The sequence below is a fragment of the Bos javanicus genome, chromosome 20 (genome assembly GCF_032452875.1).
Source record: "Bos javanicus breed banteng chromosome 20, ARS-OSU_banteng_1.0, whole genome shotgun sequence".
NCBI classification, from domain to species: domain Eukaryota; kingdom Metazoa; phylum Chordata; class Mammalia; order Artiodactyla; family Bovidae; genus Bos; species Bos javanicus.
The window spans coordinates 12453057-12470409 of record NC_083887.1 but is presented as its reverse complement, the minus strand read 5'-3'; the positions used below and the strand labels follow the sequence as shown (position 1 = coordinate 12470409).

Sequence of the window (17353 nt, the reverse complement as noted above, 5' to 3'; positions counted from 1 at the left end):
AAAACATACTGAACAGAAAGAGGCTGGCTTTTTGCCACCTGACGTTTCCTCACAGAAAAGCACAAAGTGGAGCTCAGATGTGGGCTTTCCATGTGTGTCTGTTTGTGTTCTGACTGTGGAGGCGCAGGAATCAGAGACAGTTCACTTGTGAGCAAAGCATTATGCCAAATTGCTGTAAATGCAAAATGCTTTCCAGTTGGAAGGGCGTTATACAGTCATGCTGTTCATTCTGGGTTTGACATAAATTTCTGTCAAGTGTCATAAAAGGAAATCCAGTGGTTACAGAAGTCAACTCCTCCTCCCTTTTTGTGGGTCAGATTGGAGTGGGGCCAGAATCCTCTGAACCAAAAAGGGGGAACTGATTGTATGGGTCATGTTTAGCTTTGTGGTTAAATTACCCTACGAGAGTGAAACACGGGCTTCGCTGCTGGCTCACATGGTAAAGAATCTGCCGGCAATGCAGGAGACCTGGGTTTGATCCCTGTCAGAAAGATCTCCTAGAGAAGGGAATAGCTACCCACTCCAGTATGCTTGCCTGGAGAATTCCATGGACAGAGAAGCCTGGCAGGCCCCAGTTTATGGGATAGGAAAGAGTTGGATGCTACTTAGTGACCAGCACTTTCACAGTAAAACATATCCACCAAATTCAGTATTTCTAGATGTAGCGAGTTAAACAGATTCAATGTATATATGGAGACCCTGGAGTGGGTAAAATAATAGTGTATCAGTTCGGCTGCTGCATATATGTTCAAGTAAGATTTGAATATAAGAAAATCTTTCAATCCAGATTTATAGAACTGGTGACCATTTCTTTAAAGCCATAAAGCAGGAGGTACTAGGTACAGAGGAAAGAAGTTAATAGTAAAATTTCATTATAGTATTTCCAGAAAGGAGAATGGAACGTTAGATTTAAGCTGTTGTATTTTCTCTGGTTTGGTGTTGCCACCACTTTCTTAATTTTTTTTTTTAATGTCTTTGTATAACACTGGCCAACTGAGAAAAATCCAATGCTATTAAATTCATTAAAAGTGATTTTTGTACTTGGCTTTCTGCTGCTTAGTAAATAAAGTGTATCAAGTTGTGACTTTTATCCATGCTGAATATGAAACATGGAAACTTAACATCCCCCATCCCCACAACACAAGAGGTTTAAAGGAACATTAGTTTGTGTTTTGTTTATTTTTCCTTAACTCTCAAACATGTCTGTAGACTTAACTTTGGTCCCTGACCAAAGCTGTCCTGAGAACAACCAAAGGCTTGTGTGTCAGTCTTATAGCTGTTTGTATTTATGACCCTTTACCCAGTTATAAAATTGGGGCCACCACCTCTGTCCCTCCCCGTGCTGACTCTCATTGCCTCTTTGACAGCCCAGTCAGAGGTCAGCCCAGCCAGGTGATAGCAGCACAGATTAGACCATAATTTTGAATGACTCCAGACAATGTTTGGCCAGATCAACCTTTGGACTCTTTGGTAGACTCTTTGGAGCAGTCTCCCAAGATACAGCACATGCTCTTCAACTCTTGACCTTACCTTTGCAGCATTTTCTCCACACCTTCATCTCAAGTACAGTCTTTAGTATGTGCCTTTCGTGAGGTTTAAGACATTACACTCCGTGTGACTAATCAAAAGTCCAGAATTCATTTCTTCATTGACTGTTCCAGGCTTTAAGTGACTTTGTTCAAATAGATGACCTGCCCTGGTGTCTTAGGATTCCTGGGGGACATGAGTCTAGGTATGTCCTATAACACATCCTGCAGATACATTCCACTGCAAAAATTAACAGGTATTGAGAGTCTTCTCACTTTAATTATTTTTTACTTCTAGCATTTTCAGCAGTTGGACTTCATGTTGCTACCATAAATCCCACATTATTATCAGCTCCTGCTTGACTTTGACCATTATATTATGCCCCCCTCTGAACTCCACCGATTATCCCATTTTGTTTTATTCAGAGTGACATGTATGTAGATTTTCTCAGTAAGATGTTTCACATCATATAAAGCTGTCAGTTCTTTGTGTTTTCTCAGTTATACATGGCCTTGATCAAACTAGTAGAATTAACTGTAATATCATCTTGGATCAGTGTAGTCTTATAGATTAGACTATGTGTGTCCTCCAAGTTAAATTAGAAACTTCTTAAAGGCAGGAACTATATGTAGTTATTCAAAAATATTTACTGAATCTGTATTCAAATCATTTTTATTTTCTGAGTATCCAAAGAGATTTACTATGTATAAAATACAATCTTTGACCTCAAGGAACTTGTCCCCCATCTCTAGACTGTAAGCTCCAGGTGGAATCCCTGGTTATGTTTACTGAATGAATGAGTGACAGCAGAGTGGATGCTCTGCTTGCCAGGGTCACCGGTGCAACATGGTGTGTGTCAGCCCACCCATCCGTCACATGCTGACATGTGACGTCGGAGCTCACCATGTCAGCCACATAGAGTTAGCTGTGTTCATGTATCTTGCTTTGCAGTAGCCGCAAAATGGAATAATTAAGACGAGATAGGTTTAAAATGTTTGTGTCAGGCAGATCACTGAATTTAAGGGGTTGTTTAGGGAAGACCTATGAAATGGAGGGACAGTTTGCCCTCCTGAGTATACACTCTAAAATCCTGAGCTGATGGAGGTTTTATCTCACACTTTAGATAGCAGCATATTTTTGTTTGTACATCTCTGCCAGATTCTGCCTAAGAATACAGTTATCTGTGAATCAGTCTTAGCTCTTCTTTTACACTTTAAACACTTTGAGAGTTTTTCTTCATTTTCTTATTTCCCATAGTACTTAGTACATAGGAATAGACATTCCATAAATGTTTATTGCATTGAATAGCATCTTGCCAATATCTATATATTCAGCCATCTCTCTTCTCCTACAAAGATGGAAAGTTGGGCTAGATCTCACCAAGGGCTTATCTTAATGGATTAGATATATTTCTAAGAAGTACTGTATATAGTAACATATATATATATACACACACACATGTACATATACATACTCCTCTTGAATTTCCTAAGAATTTTTGAAAGCTTCAAGATCTATACCTTCCTCTGGGTATGTAATTAGCCTAAATTTTTTGCTCCTACCTGAAAACTGTATGAGCAGTCATTCATTTCCATGATAATTAATGTCTTTAAAAAGGAGTTTTTCTACTAATGGAAAAGTTAAGTTCAAGTATCAAGCTGATAACATCAGTACTAAGTGTTCATAATAATATACCCCAGAAAATGATAAACTAGGTCATTACACTGATGCCAGTATGCAGAGGCCTGACACTATCTGCTCAGCCATCAGCACAGTGCTGGCTACCTGCTCTTTCTCCAGCATTTCAGAGGCTGTATGAAAGAGTATGGCTCACTCTCATACTTGCATTGAACCTTGGAGGTGATTTTTGGCATGACTTTTTAAAACGAAGTGCTGTATGTTAGAGTTGAGGCATGGAGATGAGAAGGTACTTCTACCCCTGCTCACCTGCTTTCTCGCTGGTCTCCCTCCCTCCTCCTCTGGTTAGAATGATTCTCTGAAAACAAAGATCAGCTGGTGTGCAAAACCTTCTGACAGCTTCCCTTTTCGCCCAGAGTAAAACCCGTCTCAGTCGTGTGGCCTGTGAGCTGCCACAGTGGGTCGCATCCTCTGTCCATTGGCCTCTTTGCTGCTCGTCTCTGAGCAGCTCCGCTCCTCCTCTCTGGCCTGCTAGCTGCTCCTGGAGCCCTGCTGCCTCGGGGCCTTTGCTCTCACTGAATGCTCACTCCCTCATCCTTCTGGTCTTCCTCGAATACCACCTTCCCAGTGCAGCTTTTCCTAACCCCCTGTTTGAAACTGTGATTCCCACGTCCACTGCCGTGTCCTACAGTCTGCATCATTCTTCTCCACCGCCATCTCTTGTACTACAAATACCATCACCGTCTCCAATCCTATTCTGCTAATTTATTGTGTTTATAATCTTCCTCCTCTAGAATGCAGGTCTCTAGAGGACAGCAGTGATATTTGTTTGTTTAGAAGAGATGTTGTTCAGTCGCCAAGTCTTGCCGACTCTTTGTGACCCCATAAACTGCAGCATGCCAGGCTTCCCTGTGCTTCCCTGTCTCCCAGAGTTTTCCTAAAACTCATGTTCCTTGAGTTGGTGATGCCATCCAACCATCTCATCCTCTCATCACCCCCTTCTTTTCCTGCCCTCAATCTTTCCCAGCATCAGGGTCTTTTCCAGTGAGTTGGCCCTTTGCATCAGGTGGCCAGAGTATTGGAGCTTCAGCTTCAGCATCAGTCCTTCCAGTGAATATTCAGGGTTGATTTCTTTTAGGATTGACTGGTTTGATTTCCTTGCTGTCCAAGAGACTCTCAAGAGTCTTCTCCAACACCATAGTTCAAAAGCATCAATTCTGCAGTGCTCAGCCTTCTTTATGGTCCAACTCTCACATCCATACATGACTACTGGATAAAAACCATAAAAACCATAGACTAGACAGACCTTTGTTGGAAAAGTATCTCTGCTTTTTAATATGCTGTCTAGGTTTGTCATAGCTTTTCTTCCAAGGAGAGCAAACGTCTTTTAATTTTGTGTTTGCAATCACCATCTGCAGTGATTTTGGAGCCCAAAATAGTTTAGAATAGTACCTAGCATGTATTAGGGACTCAAAAAGTAATTTGTTGGATGAATTCATGGAAGCTTGGTTGGAGCCCTAATTTCACAGGGCATAGGGAAGATGTTAACAGTGTCTTAACTTTACCTCGGGCTTCCCTGGTAGTTTAGCTGTTAAAGAATCCGCCTGCAATGCAGGAGACCTTGGTTTGATCCCTGGGTTGGGAAGATCCCCTGGAGAAGGGATAGGCTACCCACTCCAGTATTCTTGGGCTTCCTTGGTAGCTCAGATTGTAAAGTTTCTACCTGCAATGCAGGAAACCCAGGTTCAGTCCCTGGGTTGGGAAGATCCCCTGGAGAAGGGAATGGCTACCCACTCCAGTATTCTTTCCTGGAGAATTCCATGGACAGAGGAACCTGGCAGGCTACAGTCCATGGGGTCACAAAGAGTTAGACATGACTGAGTGACTTTCACTTAACTTTACCTAAATAACAGAGTCTATCACAGAGTCAGGAGTATTAATGCTTTGTTCCCTGTTGCCTTCTCAGGGGGACTAGAGCTTATCCAGCTGGCTGCCAGCTATGGCCTTGTTGTGCTGTCCAGGAAAAGGGGCAGAGCTGTAGACTTGAATCAGCCCAGGGGAAGGGCAGATTGATCTACATATGAGAGACAAAAAGTCATTTCTGGTGAAGACAATAGTATGAAGGCAGACATGGAGAGAAGGGCATGGCAGCATCTGAAGGAATTAAGGATATGAGAGAGAGGTGTCCAAGGGAAATTGTAGGAAGATTTCCTTTCTGTTGCGTGTATGATTTTTCTTTCAAATTTAGTCTCACAGATACTTTTCAAGGCTTTTTTGCAATCAGATTTGCAAATACAGAGAGGCCTTGATACTTAATGTTGCACAAAGAAAAAAAGAAATGTCCATGATATATATAATTTTAGTGCACTTCAGTTCAGTCTCTGAGTTGTGTCCGACTATTTGCGACCCCATGAATCGCAGCACGCCAGGCCTCCCTGTCCATCACCAACTCCCGGAGTTCGCTCATACTCACATCCGTTGAGTCAATGATGCCATCCAGCCATCTCATCCTCTGTCGTCCCCTTCTCCTCCTGCCCCCAATCCCTCCCAGCATCACAGTCTTTTCCAATGAGTCAATTCTTTGCATGAGGTGGCCAAAGTACTGGAGTTTCAGCGTTAGCATCATTCCTTCCAAAGAACTCCCAGGACTGATCTCCTTTAGAATGGACTGGTTGGATCTCTTTGCAGTCCAAGGGACTCTCAAGAGTCTTCTCCAACACCACAGTTCAAAAGCATCAGTTCTTCGGCACTCAGCTTTCTTCACAGTCCAACTCTCATATCTATACATGACCACTGGAAAAACCATAGCCTTGACTAGACGGACCTTTGTTGGCAAAGTAATGTCTCTGGTTTTGAATATGCTATCTAGGTTGGTCATAACTTTCCTTCCAAAGAGTAAGCATCTTTTAATTTCATGGCTGCAATCACCATCTGCAGTGATTTTGGAGCCCAGAAAAACAAGGTCTGACAATGTTTCCACTGTTTCCCCATCTATTTGCCATGAAGTGATGGGACCAGATGCCATGATCTTCGTTTTCTGAATGTTGAGCTTTAAGCCAACTTTTTCACTCTCCTCTTTCACTTTCATCAAGAGGCTTTTTAGTTCCTCTTCACTTTCTGCCATAATGGTGGTGTCATCTGCATATCTGAGGTTATTGATATTTCTCCCAGCAATCTTAAGAATCTTAAAATCTGCTTCAAATGAATAAAAAAAGCATGAATTAAACCCATCTTTATGTTGCTGTAAAATCTTGAAAATATTATGTTGAGTGAAAAAATTAAGTTATAGAATATCTATAATATATAGTTTGTGCTAAAGTACTGTTTATCCAAAAAGTCAGAAATGTGACGGTCATACAAATATAAAATAAATGTGTTGAGGATTTCATTTGCTTATTAATGAAGACAACAGTAAGAGATCTTGAAAACCATATATATATATGTGAATAAATATGTTAAAATATATGTATGACATTATATATATATTTAATAAAAATGATGAAATTAAATTTGACAGCAAATATAAAACTAGCTAATATTTTGTAAGACAATGAAATTAAATGTTTGAAGTTACTTTTTTTATGAATGGATATTAACTGTATTTGTACTAGACAAAGTTCATTTATGTGTAGTAAATGAATTTACTAGACATTTTATGGTCTAGTAATGTGAACAAGAATCACTTGTGTTACTGCTCATTTTCTCTGACTGAACTCCAACCCCTACAGTGTTTTAAGGTAGCCTACTCACTAGAAGGAAATGGCACCCCACTCCAGTGTTCTTGCTTGGAGACTCCCAGGAATGGGGGAGCCTGATGGCCTGCCGTCTATGGGGTCGCACAGAGTCGGACACGACTGAAGCGACTTAGCAGCAGCAGCAGCAGTCACTAGAAAGACAGTGAAAGGTATACACCTGAGAGAACCAGATAATCTCTTGGGAGTTCATTGCACAAAGCCCTCCTGGCTACTGAAAGGAAAGCCATTCATCTCTTTTGCACAATTCCAAGTCTTGGTCAGTTTTTCCTGATACATGGCACCAGTACTGAAAATACAGACACATACACAATTGTTGTTATGCTAAGTCACTTCAGTCATGTCCGACTCTGTGCAACCCCATAGACGGCAGCCCACCAGGCTCCCCGTCCCTGGGATTCTCCAGGCGAGAACACTGGAGTGGGCTGCCATTTCCTTCTCCAATGCATGAAAGTGAAAAGTGAAAGTGAAGTCTCTCAGTCATGTCTGACTCTTAGCGACCCCATGGATTGCAGCCTACCAGGCTCCTCCGTCCGTGGGATTTTCCAAGCAAGAGTACTGGAGTGGGGTGCCATTGCCTTGGGTATTTGTATATGTATATGAGTATATCAAGAATGGATGGGAAAGCTACCAGCCACAATTCTTTTAGAATTGCCTGGTTGGGGAGTGGAAAATGTTTGTTTGTTTGGATGTTTTGGATGGCAAAATGTACATTTCCTTCTATATCTTTAGTATATATACATGTAACATTTACTAAATCCTAGGAATAAATATCACAAAATGATAGCATTGATATTCCAGGTGGTAGGAAGTGTTTGGTTATTTTTTTTGTATTTTTGATACTTTTAAAATTTCATAAACCAAACAAAAATAGGTAATGACGCCTCTGATCTGGTCCAGCCCCTTCATTGTAAAGATGAGGAAACTGAAGCTTGCCTGTTTTATAACATGTTTTCAGCAGTGGCACATTAACTGGATAATTTCTGCCCTCTGGTCACACCCAGTTTTCCTCTGCTTCTGCCTTCCTCTTTGTTTAAAGAGTATTCGGTGTCAGATTCTATTAAGGTATCAGAATATAGTTAACAGATGTTCATGTTCAGTACAGCTTTGGTCTATAACTGGCCTCCTGTGCAAATTTATCAAATTTCCCATCGAGATGAATTAATAAATTATAGCCTAGCTGTTCTGAATTCCTGGGGCCCTTCCGTCTCCTGCCCCACAGCCGTGGTCAGTCCTCTGTCTTACTGAGTGGTGACCTCTCATGTCAGCGGCGACCGTTGGAAATGACTGCCTGTTGGGGTTTCGCTTCCTCAGCTTGTCTCGCCGCCATTAGACACAATCAGCATTCATGTCCCCAGATGATTGTAATTTAAAATTAAGCATCATTTCAGCCACTCAGAGCTGTTGCAGAAGGCCACAGCCTGGTGGGCCTCACAGCTTTTACAGCCCTGTCAGAGGATAATTAACTGGTCCCTCTGCCAAGAGAGATGTGACAGATTGAGGTGTGAGACGTGTACAGGTCCCTCCAAAGCCTTCATAGGGAGCTCTGAGCAGGACAGTCTAGGCAGCAACAGAATATGGGTCCTCTGGACCAAAAGTCCATCAGCACTTTCCCCTTCCCTCAGGTGGTAGCTCACGGTCCTTTGTCCCTCACTCTGAGTTAGGCCTGACTTACACAACAGAATGCATGGTTTTGTCTCTCCATGTTCCTGACAAATGAAGGCGCTGTTGGTAGGCACGGGAGGATTGAGGAGCTCCTTGTGAAACTGCCCTGGTGAGCTCAGGGAGCACCCTGTGTGATCCGCAGGTCACCTGCTTTAGCCAAAACACCGTGCTGACAAAGGAAATACTTCCCGGTGGTGGCCTCCCGTCACGCTCAAGAGTCTCCACCTGGGTGCTCGTCCAGCTGTGACAGTCTTCTCACAGAGCTTGTGTCCCCACCCGACTTGCCTCCCAGCCCACAGGGGCTAGACGGTCCTGCTCACTTGGAAATACAGTCATCACCTTTCCACCTTCCGTTCTTCTCAGATCCCAGGTTCCTGGTCAGCAGTGATTGTAGCTTGGGCGTGCGTGTGTGTGTGTGTGTGTGTGTGTGTGTGTGTGTGTTGTCTGTCAGTAGGCGGGTCTTTCCAGGGAGAAACCAGAGGAATGAGGAATAAGGAAGGCTCACTTGGCACCATCAGCCTCTGTTGTAGTCCACTGTTTACCTTTCCTGTTGTCTCAAGTTGTATAGGGTTGTCTTCTCGGGCTACATTCAGATTTTGCAAGTAAAGAATCTGTGCCATTGTGTCATCTTGCCAGATGAGAGGGCAAACTGAGCATGTTGTCCATAGGCCATGCCCCATGCCTGGTTTTCAGCTGGGCATCCTGAGGAGAAGCAGGCACTCTGTGGGCATTGGCTGTTCCTGGGTTTGGCATTAAGAACCAAGCACCGTCAGGGTGGATGACTTCCATTTCTTCTTAAAGAATGAAATACAGAGATTGTATTTGGGGAATGGATGGCCGGAACTTGAATTCATAATCGTTCTTTAGTTTCACTTTTGCAATCAAATACCTTTAAGATTCCTAAGTCTGAACTGGACTTTACAAGCTCAAGCGGTTAGAGGAAGGTAAATTTTCAGTTAAGATATTCCTGCTGCAGTAGGAATGATGTTCCTATTGTGCCTGGTAGGATGGCACCTATTTTTCCCACCTTGACAGGGCTTGAGAAAAAGCAAGGGTGGTTCAACTTGGTTGTGCTGCTGAAAGGAAAGGGACCTTGATTTGGCTCAAGTGGCGATGTCTCCACTGCTTCATCACTTTATGGGTTAGATGAGCATGATGTGGTCACCAGCTCCAGGGCAGCCTGCCTCACACTGCTAGCCATGAGCTCCTCCCTTTCATCAGGAAAAGAGTGTGATGCCTGGATAAGTAAATAATGACAACAAAGATCAGTTCAGCATTTTGCACCAGTGTCATTATTAACGCAGGTAGTGCCAGGTGCTGTGGCAATCTAGGTAGTCAATATTCAGGTCCGTCCACCAGGCGTGCTCTTGTTTTGGGGTTAAAGGCAGATTTTAATTCATTTATTTTGAATCAGGTGCTTAGAATAATAAGTGACTCTCAGAGAGATACCAGAAGTAGGTGACAATGAGATTGGATGACCACCCTCCTCTCCAGCTTTGAAAAGTTAGGTACAGAATACCTCAACAGGGTCCAGTATTTTTAAAGTATATGCACACACCCACACTTAATATATGGAGAAGGAAATGGCAGCCCACTCCAGTATTCTTGCCTGGAGAATCCCATGGACAGAGGAGCCTGTAGGAGACTACAGTCTGTGGGGGTCACAAGAGTCGGACATGACTAAACAACCACCACCACACATACACTTAATATATACCTATATTTGAGATATAGGCCTGGGTTAGATTCCTGGGTCAGAAAGATCTCCTGGAGAAGGGAATGGCAACCCACTCCAGTATCTTTGCCTGGAAAATTCCATGGGCAGAGAAACCTGGTGGGCTACAGTCCATGGGATCTCAAAGAGTCAGACATGACTGAGCGACTAATACTTTCATATATATATGTGTGTGTGTGTGTGTGTGTATATAATCTCAAGATCTAGGTGCTTTAAGGTTAAATATAATATAAAATATGCCTCTTTACCCTTAAAAATATTAGCAACAAATAAGTTCATTTGAGAGGCCAAGACCCTATTTTGTGAGTGTAGAGATGTGTGTACATATCTAAATTTCTGCTTTGACCTGTATCTTGTAAAGTCTAGTTTTGCCATGCTGAGGAACTTTTCATGTTTAAAAGCTTCATGTTTGATTTTGAGAGGTTCAAAAATTTTACTTCTCTCTCTAGCTTCATGCTAAAGATCAATATAGAGGTTAGAGAAGACAACCTTAGTTTTGATTGTTCATCACATTAGTCAATAAGATATGCCTCAACTATTTAAGGATTTGTGTAACACAAATTCTGAGGCAACTTGTTTTTAACTTCCTCTAACTTGCTCTTGTGTTATTAGGTAAAGAATCCTATTTTTCTTCATCCTTAATTACATTCACAATCATCAATTTGTAAAGATTACAAATCTTTTTAGACAATGGGCAAACGTGGGATGAATGTAATATAAACGTTGTTCTTGTTTTTATATTTTATGTTGTTACATTGACCACACAAGTGGATTGTTGCTATTGTTCAGTCGTTAAATTATGTCTGACTCTTTGCAACCCCAAGGAGTGTAGCACACCAGGCTCCTCTGCCTTCCACTATCTCCGAGAGTTTGCTCAAATTCATATCCACTGAGTCAGTGACGCTATCTAACCATTTCATCCTCTACCGCCTCCTTCTCATTTGCCTCCAGTCTTTCCCAGCACCAGGGTCTTTTCCAGTGAGTCAGGTCTTCGCATCAGATGACCAAAGTGCGCTTCAGCTTCAGCATCAGTCCTTCCAATGAATATTCAGGGTTGATTTCCCTTAGTATTGACTGGTTTGAGGAGAAACCAGTAGATGGCATCATTTTAGTCAGACATTTCTTTTTGAGATTTTTTTTTGAAATCACATTTTTGAAATCAGTACTTTTTCAATATCCATTTATTCTGGTAGACTTTAAATAACTGATATAATTGTGGGAATTTTTGTTTGTGTTTTTCCTTGTTTTAGATACAAATTGTTGGCTACTTTCTTGCTGTGGTACTGGACTAGTTATACTCTATATATGTCTTAGGAAAATTTAATTAAAATATTTTTAAGAAATATCATTTTCTAAATTTTAAGTCAGCATACTTCACTAATATCCCTATGTAAGTATTCACTAGATTACTGTTTCTGTTGATATATCGATATCAGTAGATATCAATTGATAGATATTTCTTATTCATTTAATTTATATGTGTATAAATTAATAATTGAATGCAATAGAAAATTTACATAAATGATTTAGATAAAATACTAGATGTAAAAAATAATATGTATCCATTTTTGTGCCTGTGTTTTAGCCAGTTTGCTCAAATTAGCAAATGACTTTGGTGAGAGTTCCAGGATATAGATCTGTTGTTTATAATTTCTTTTATTAACATCAGCAAGTTGGTATATTTAATATTCCTATATTAACATGAAAGATATTAATTTGAATTAACATAAAATACAGTGTATAAAATATTTCTTTAAAAAAGAAGCACATGATTTGACTTGATTATGAATTTATTAATAGGTCAAATAATGATTCTTGATAGATGAGTTGATAATACCACATTCCACCTTCATAATTAAGTATCAAGGGCCCATTCTTATGCAACAACTTCTTTAAGGCTGAGTAAACATGATCTTTATTAAACACATAGATAATGCTAAGGGCTGTTGATGGCTCCAGTAAGGAAAGTAAAATGATGTAGCCTGACCTTAAGAAATTATAAATATGAGAATGTTGACAAATGATAATAGGTAGCAAACATCTAAAACAGAGGATTGGTTCCCCAAGTCAATATTATGGAAAGAAATTTGGTTTGGTTTTGAAATGTGTTATTCAAAAGTATTTAGAAATGTTCCTTTCATATATTTTATACAAACTCTCAAATATGTCCACCATATGTTACTTAAAAGTAGGTGAAAATTCCTGTTTAAAGAGTACTGTAACAGATATATTCTGAATTAAGAAGAAATTACAATAAATCTGTAATGGTGGTTAAGGGCAGCTCTAGTGTAGGAGGATGGAATTACAGTGAACCTTATAAGTGAATTCAATGAGGTAACCTGCTGGTTTTTATTATCCTTTTCTAACCATGGTTATGATGTAGCAGTCTGTGCTGCAGAAAAGCAAAGGAAAGTGAGATAATATCCACTTCATCATCAACCATTGTGTTATGCTTTAAGGCTTGTGAAAGCTTGGAGTCAAATTAACCATTTTATAACTTTCTAGTAGCAGAAACAGGAAAAAAATAGTTGCCCTGTAGTTGTTGCCCTGTGCCTATATGTAGCAATTTATTTCTACTCACTGGGTACCAGGATAAAAAGCAGTAGGTAATATGCCTATGAGAAAAGGGCTTCATTGTTATTTTAATACAAACTGGAATCTGTTATTATGATTCCAAAAATATGTTAATAAGGAATTTGAGTGCGGTATGAAGATGAAAAATGAATGAGTAGTGAAATATTGTACATGTATCTTAGGCATCAGCTATTTTATTGACAAAAGGCACAAGTATGAAATTTGTCTAAATAATTAGATTTTTAATTAGTGGCTCATTGTAAGATTAATGTCACTGCGCTTCATTGCATGTAATTTTGTATTAGAAATTTCATGTCAACAAAGATGCTACCTGTGGTTTGCTGATTTGAATCCTTATCACTTGTGTGTATGGCATGTTACCTATTTGCAGTCAAGAGCCAAAAGAAGGCATTTGATTATAACTTCACTAGTGGTGAAGAATATTGATTGTGTTATATATGATATGAATATATTATGTTTTCTACTATTCAGGAAACAACCACCTTTCAAATATTAGTGACTGTATATTGCAAAAATTTTAGAAGTAACATGAACAGATAGATTGTTCAGTCTAAGCTATGTCTACTTTGAACGTACTTGAACACTATGGATGCTAGGTTCTCTTGTTTTTTTAAACCATTTTTCCTTTCCTTTTGACAGTTGCCGAACCAGCAACCGGAAAAGCTTGATAGGCAATGGACCGTCCCCAGCATTGCCTCGGCCCCACTCACCTCTTTCTGCTCATGCAGGTAATAAATTACTTTGAGTTCTGTTTTACTTATTCTTGTAGATTTTTTTTTTCTTGCTAGTTTTTAAAAGCTGGGTGTTTTGAAATTTAGATGTGTCTCCACACCTTATAATCTTGGTTTCTCTATTGCTTTATCCCTAAGTCGTTCTTTTTGAGAACTCAGTCCATCCTCTCTTTGAGCACGTGAACTCTGAAAGCCAGAATTCCTTTTTATTCCTCACGAGGTCTTATTTCAGTTGTTGTTTTTTTCCATGTCTGAATTTGTGATGATGCAAGTCATGCTTCTATGTTAGGATTTCCTTTTGGACATATAACCATGATAATTCACATGCAGTGGATTAGTGTTAAGAACTGTAGAAAAAGAAAAATAGTTTTCTTTCTCCCCGCCTAGCTTCTCCACTGGGAACCCCGGTAACCAGAGACAAATTACAAAAGAAAAGCATATATTTTATGGAGCATTCATAAGGAAATGAAAATCCAAAGAAACAGTTGAATTAGATTGTTTTTACAGTTTTGATCAAGAATGGGGAGTCATGCAAATATGTATAGCACAAAGGTGGCCTAATCTTAGTAAGGTGGGGAAAACTCATCAAGACATGTTCGTTCAGATTCTTCTATGTCCCTTGTCTTCAGAGATAAGAAGGCTCCTTTCCTCCAGGTGTAGAGAGTGTACCTCTCACATGAAGGTTTTATGACCTGCTTATGGGGCAAGACAGAAAGCCCTTCCTCTATATGTTATTCCTCATATCTCTTCACCTTAAAATATTCAGTGTGTCAGTGTTCCATATTTGGGGGTCTCAAGTCTTAAAGTGTGTCAGAACTATTCAGCATTTTTCTCCCTAAAATTGAACTTACCTGTTATATACATTAATTATCACAAACAATGATGCTCTGAGTCTAGAACATGTCTCTTATATGTGGGCACGAGTTTAAAGTCTTACCTTCCAGTGGTATATAAAACTTACCTTTACATCTAGACCCATTGCAGGCACAAAGAAGATCCAAAAGATGAGACTTTTGGCCTCAAGAGCTAATTAGAAGCACGGTAGAGCCACATTACAAAAACTATCCAATAAAGACTGCTTTTTATTTTTTAAAAAATTCTGTCCAAGGTGGTACAAAAGGGTTAATTCCAAGCAGGAGAGTTTGGGAGCTATTGAAAGAGCCACTTGCACATGATGTTGAACAGTGAGCAAGACTTGGGGAATTCTAGTGTGTGGCTAGAGTGTGGGATGTATGTGCTTGATTGTATGGGAATGTAAAGGTGAAAAGAGATATGAGAATCAAAAAAGGGGAATGAATTTTGACTTTGAGTGCCTTTCAGAGATTTTGTGGAGGATCTGTAGGAAGGTGTACTCAAGATTATGGAGGATGTTGGGTTAAAAGGATAAGTGATTAAGCCCTACCTCTGATATACTCTTATGGAAACTCTCACATATAGGTTTTCAGACAGTGTTGATTTTATATTTAAACTAGGGTATGATTGTCCCCTAGAAAGCAGTCCTTTTGCTCAGTGGGGATCTCCAGCTGAGAGTGGAAGTTATCTAAACATGTTTGGGGATGAAACAGGAGAGAGAAAGAGGCAGGTAGATGGCCCTTTGGAATTAAGTTTTATTTTCCTCATACATAACAGATGGTAAAGTTAAAAAAGCAAAAGATAAGTTCATAAAATTATGATACTGTGTGCAGTAAAACTACTCATGTTCAGAAATACTGCTGCTGCTAAGTCACTTCAGTCGTGTCCGACTCTGTGCGACCCCAGAGATGGCAGCCCACCCGTCCCTGGGATTCTCCAGGCAAGAACACTACTCCTAGACAAAACTTTATAGAAATTCCTACATATGTATGCAAGAAGACATGTTCTAGACTACTCATAGAAATGTTACTTGTCGTAGCTAAACATTTAAAGGAATGCAACCCAAATGTCTGTCAGTTAGAAAATGGGTAAATGAACTGGGGCATAGTTATCCACAAAGCATTGTATACATAGTAAACAAATGAACCAGCACTCAAAGATGGTGTTGGGCATAAAAGCTAGTTGCGAAAGAATCATACTTAAACCCTACCTATAACGTTACCATGGTGCTACATGCAATGTTTTCTTTAGAGATACACACGTGCACACACACACACACATAAATGTGTATCTGTGTATATACATTTGTGGGCTTCCCAGGTGGCTCAGTGGTAAAGAGTCTGACGGCCAGTGCAGGAGACCTGGGTTCAATCCCTGGGTCAGAAAGATCCCCTGGAGAAGGAAATGGCAACCTACTCCAGTATTCTTACCTGGGAAATCCCATGGACAGAGGAGCCTGGCGGGCTACAGTCCATGGGGTCACAAAGAGTTGGACATGACTTAGCGACTAAACAACAACAGCAACAAATACACATTTGTAATAAGAGTCTAAAGGAAAATACAGTCGTCTGAAAGACCCATTTCGTGGTAGCAGTTACATTTGAGAAGGTGTGAGGAGGTGTAATTGTGGAGAGGAGTAAACAGTTGGTAATATGTTTCCAAAGCTGAATGGTGAGTACACAACTATTTATATTGTTACTTTTATACTTTGGAGATTTATATTGTATTATTATCATTTTAGTGAAAGCTGACCAGAGGGTCAAGCAAGATCAAATACTTTACTTAAGGGCTGAAACGATCCCTTTGTTTTATCTTTTTTATTCCTCTGTCAGAGTGCCACCAGTATATACTAGGTTCTAAGTATATGATAAATTTTATTTCTTTTATATAGTTCAGCTATGATTTAAAACATTTAGTCCTGCTTCTCTTTATAGTGTTCTGTATTGATTGCATGATACTGTTGTGCCCATTGATTAGGCTTTTATTGCCATGATTCTCTTCAGTTCTGATATTGAGATTAAAGAATATGCAGTAAGACTTTAATGATCCTTTTAATTATTTTTCTTTTCTGTATGGAGAATTCTTTCCCCTTCAAAGCATAGTTTTGTATTTAATCAGAGGAATAATGGGCAAAGAAAATCCTGTTTTTCAGGTTCCAAGAGACTTTTTCTTTATGTTACAGAGGCAACAGGTTGTTATTCACTCAGAAACTGTAGAGAAATCTCAGACTTTTTGTGAGAAATGGCATTTATCACAGTCTGGTAGGTTCCTATTTCTCTATAAAAAAGAAGAAAAGGTAGATTAAACAGAGGACCCATCCTCTCATCTTGATAGTGTGAAATGCCTTCTTACTCGCTGTGCTTCTCACCTCTTCCTGTTGCTACATTCCCTCCTATGTATGGTCCGCAGACACCAGGGGACACTTCCTGGATGTCCCCGTGAAAAACGAGAAAAAAAAGTAAGTGCCACTCTCAGTGCTTAGTCACCCAGTAGGTACACTTTCTATTTTTCTGAGATGAGCATTATGGTTCAGGCCATTCATCACTGACATAGGGATTTATGCCTGTCAAATGAATCGGTAGAAATGAAAACATTAATTTATTTGTGTAGATGTGTCAGTAATGCATGAGAAGGTGATGGCACCCCACTCCAGTACTCTTTCCTGGAAAATCGCATGGACGGAGGAGCCTGGAGGGCTGCAGTCCATGGGGTCGCAAAGAGTCGGACACGACTGAGCGACTTCACTTTCACTTTTCACTTTCATGTATTGGAGAAGGAAATAGCAACCCACTCCAGTGTTCTTGCCTGGAGAATCCCAGGGACGGGGGAGCCTGGTGGGCTGCCGTCTATGGGGTCAC

The 17353-nt window shown here is 40.2% G+C and overlaps 1 protein-coding gene across 12 annotated transcripts in view; it reads left to right on the top strand.

Annotated features, from left to right (window-relative positions):
- Positions 1–17353, top strand: part of MAST4 (microtubule associated serine/threonine kinase family member 4) — a 620856-nt gene that overhangs the window by 484556 nt on the left and 118947 nt on the right. For all 12 annotated transcript variants that reach the window (XM_061393377.1, XM_061393375.1, XM_061393374.1 and 9 more), the window contains one exon: positions 13552–13640. In XM_061393377.1, the coding sequence (XP_061249361.1) occupies positions 13552–13640 (89 nt within the window). The remainder of the gene's footprint in view (positions 1–13551; positions 13641–17353) is intronic.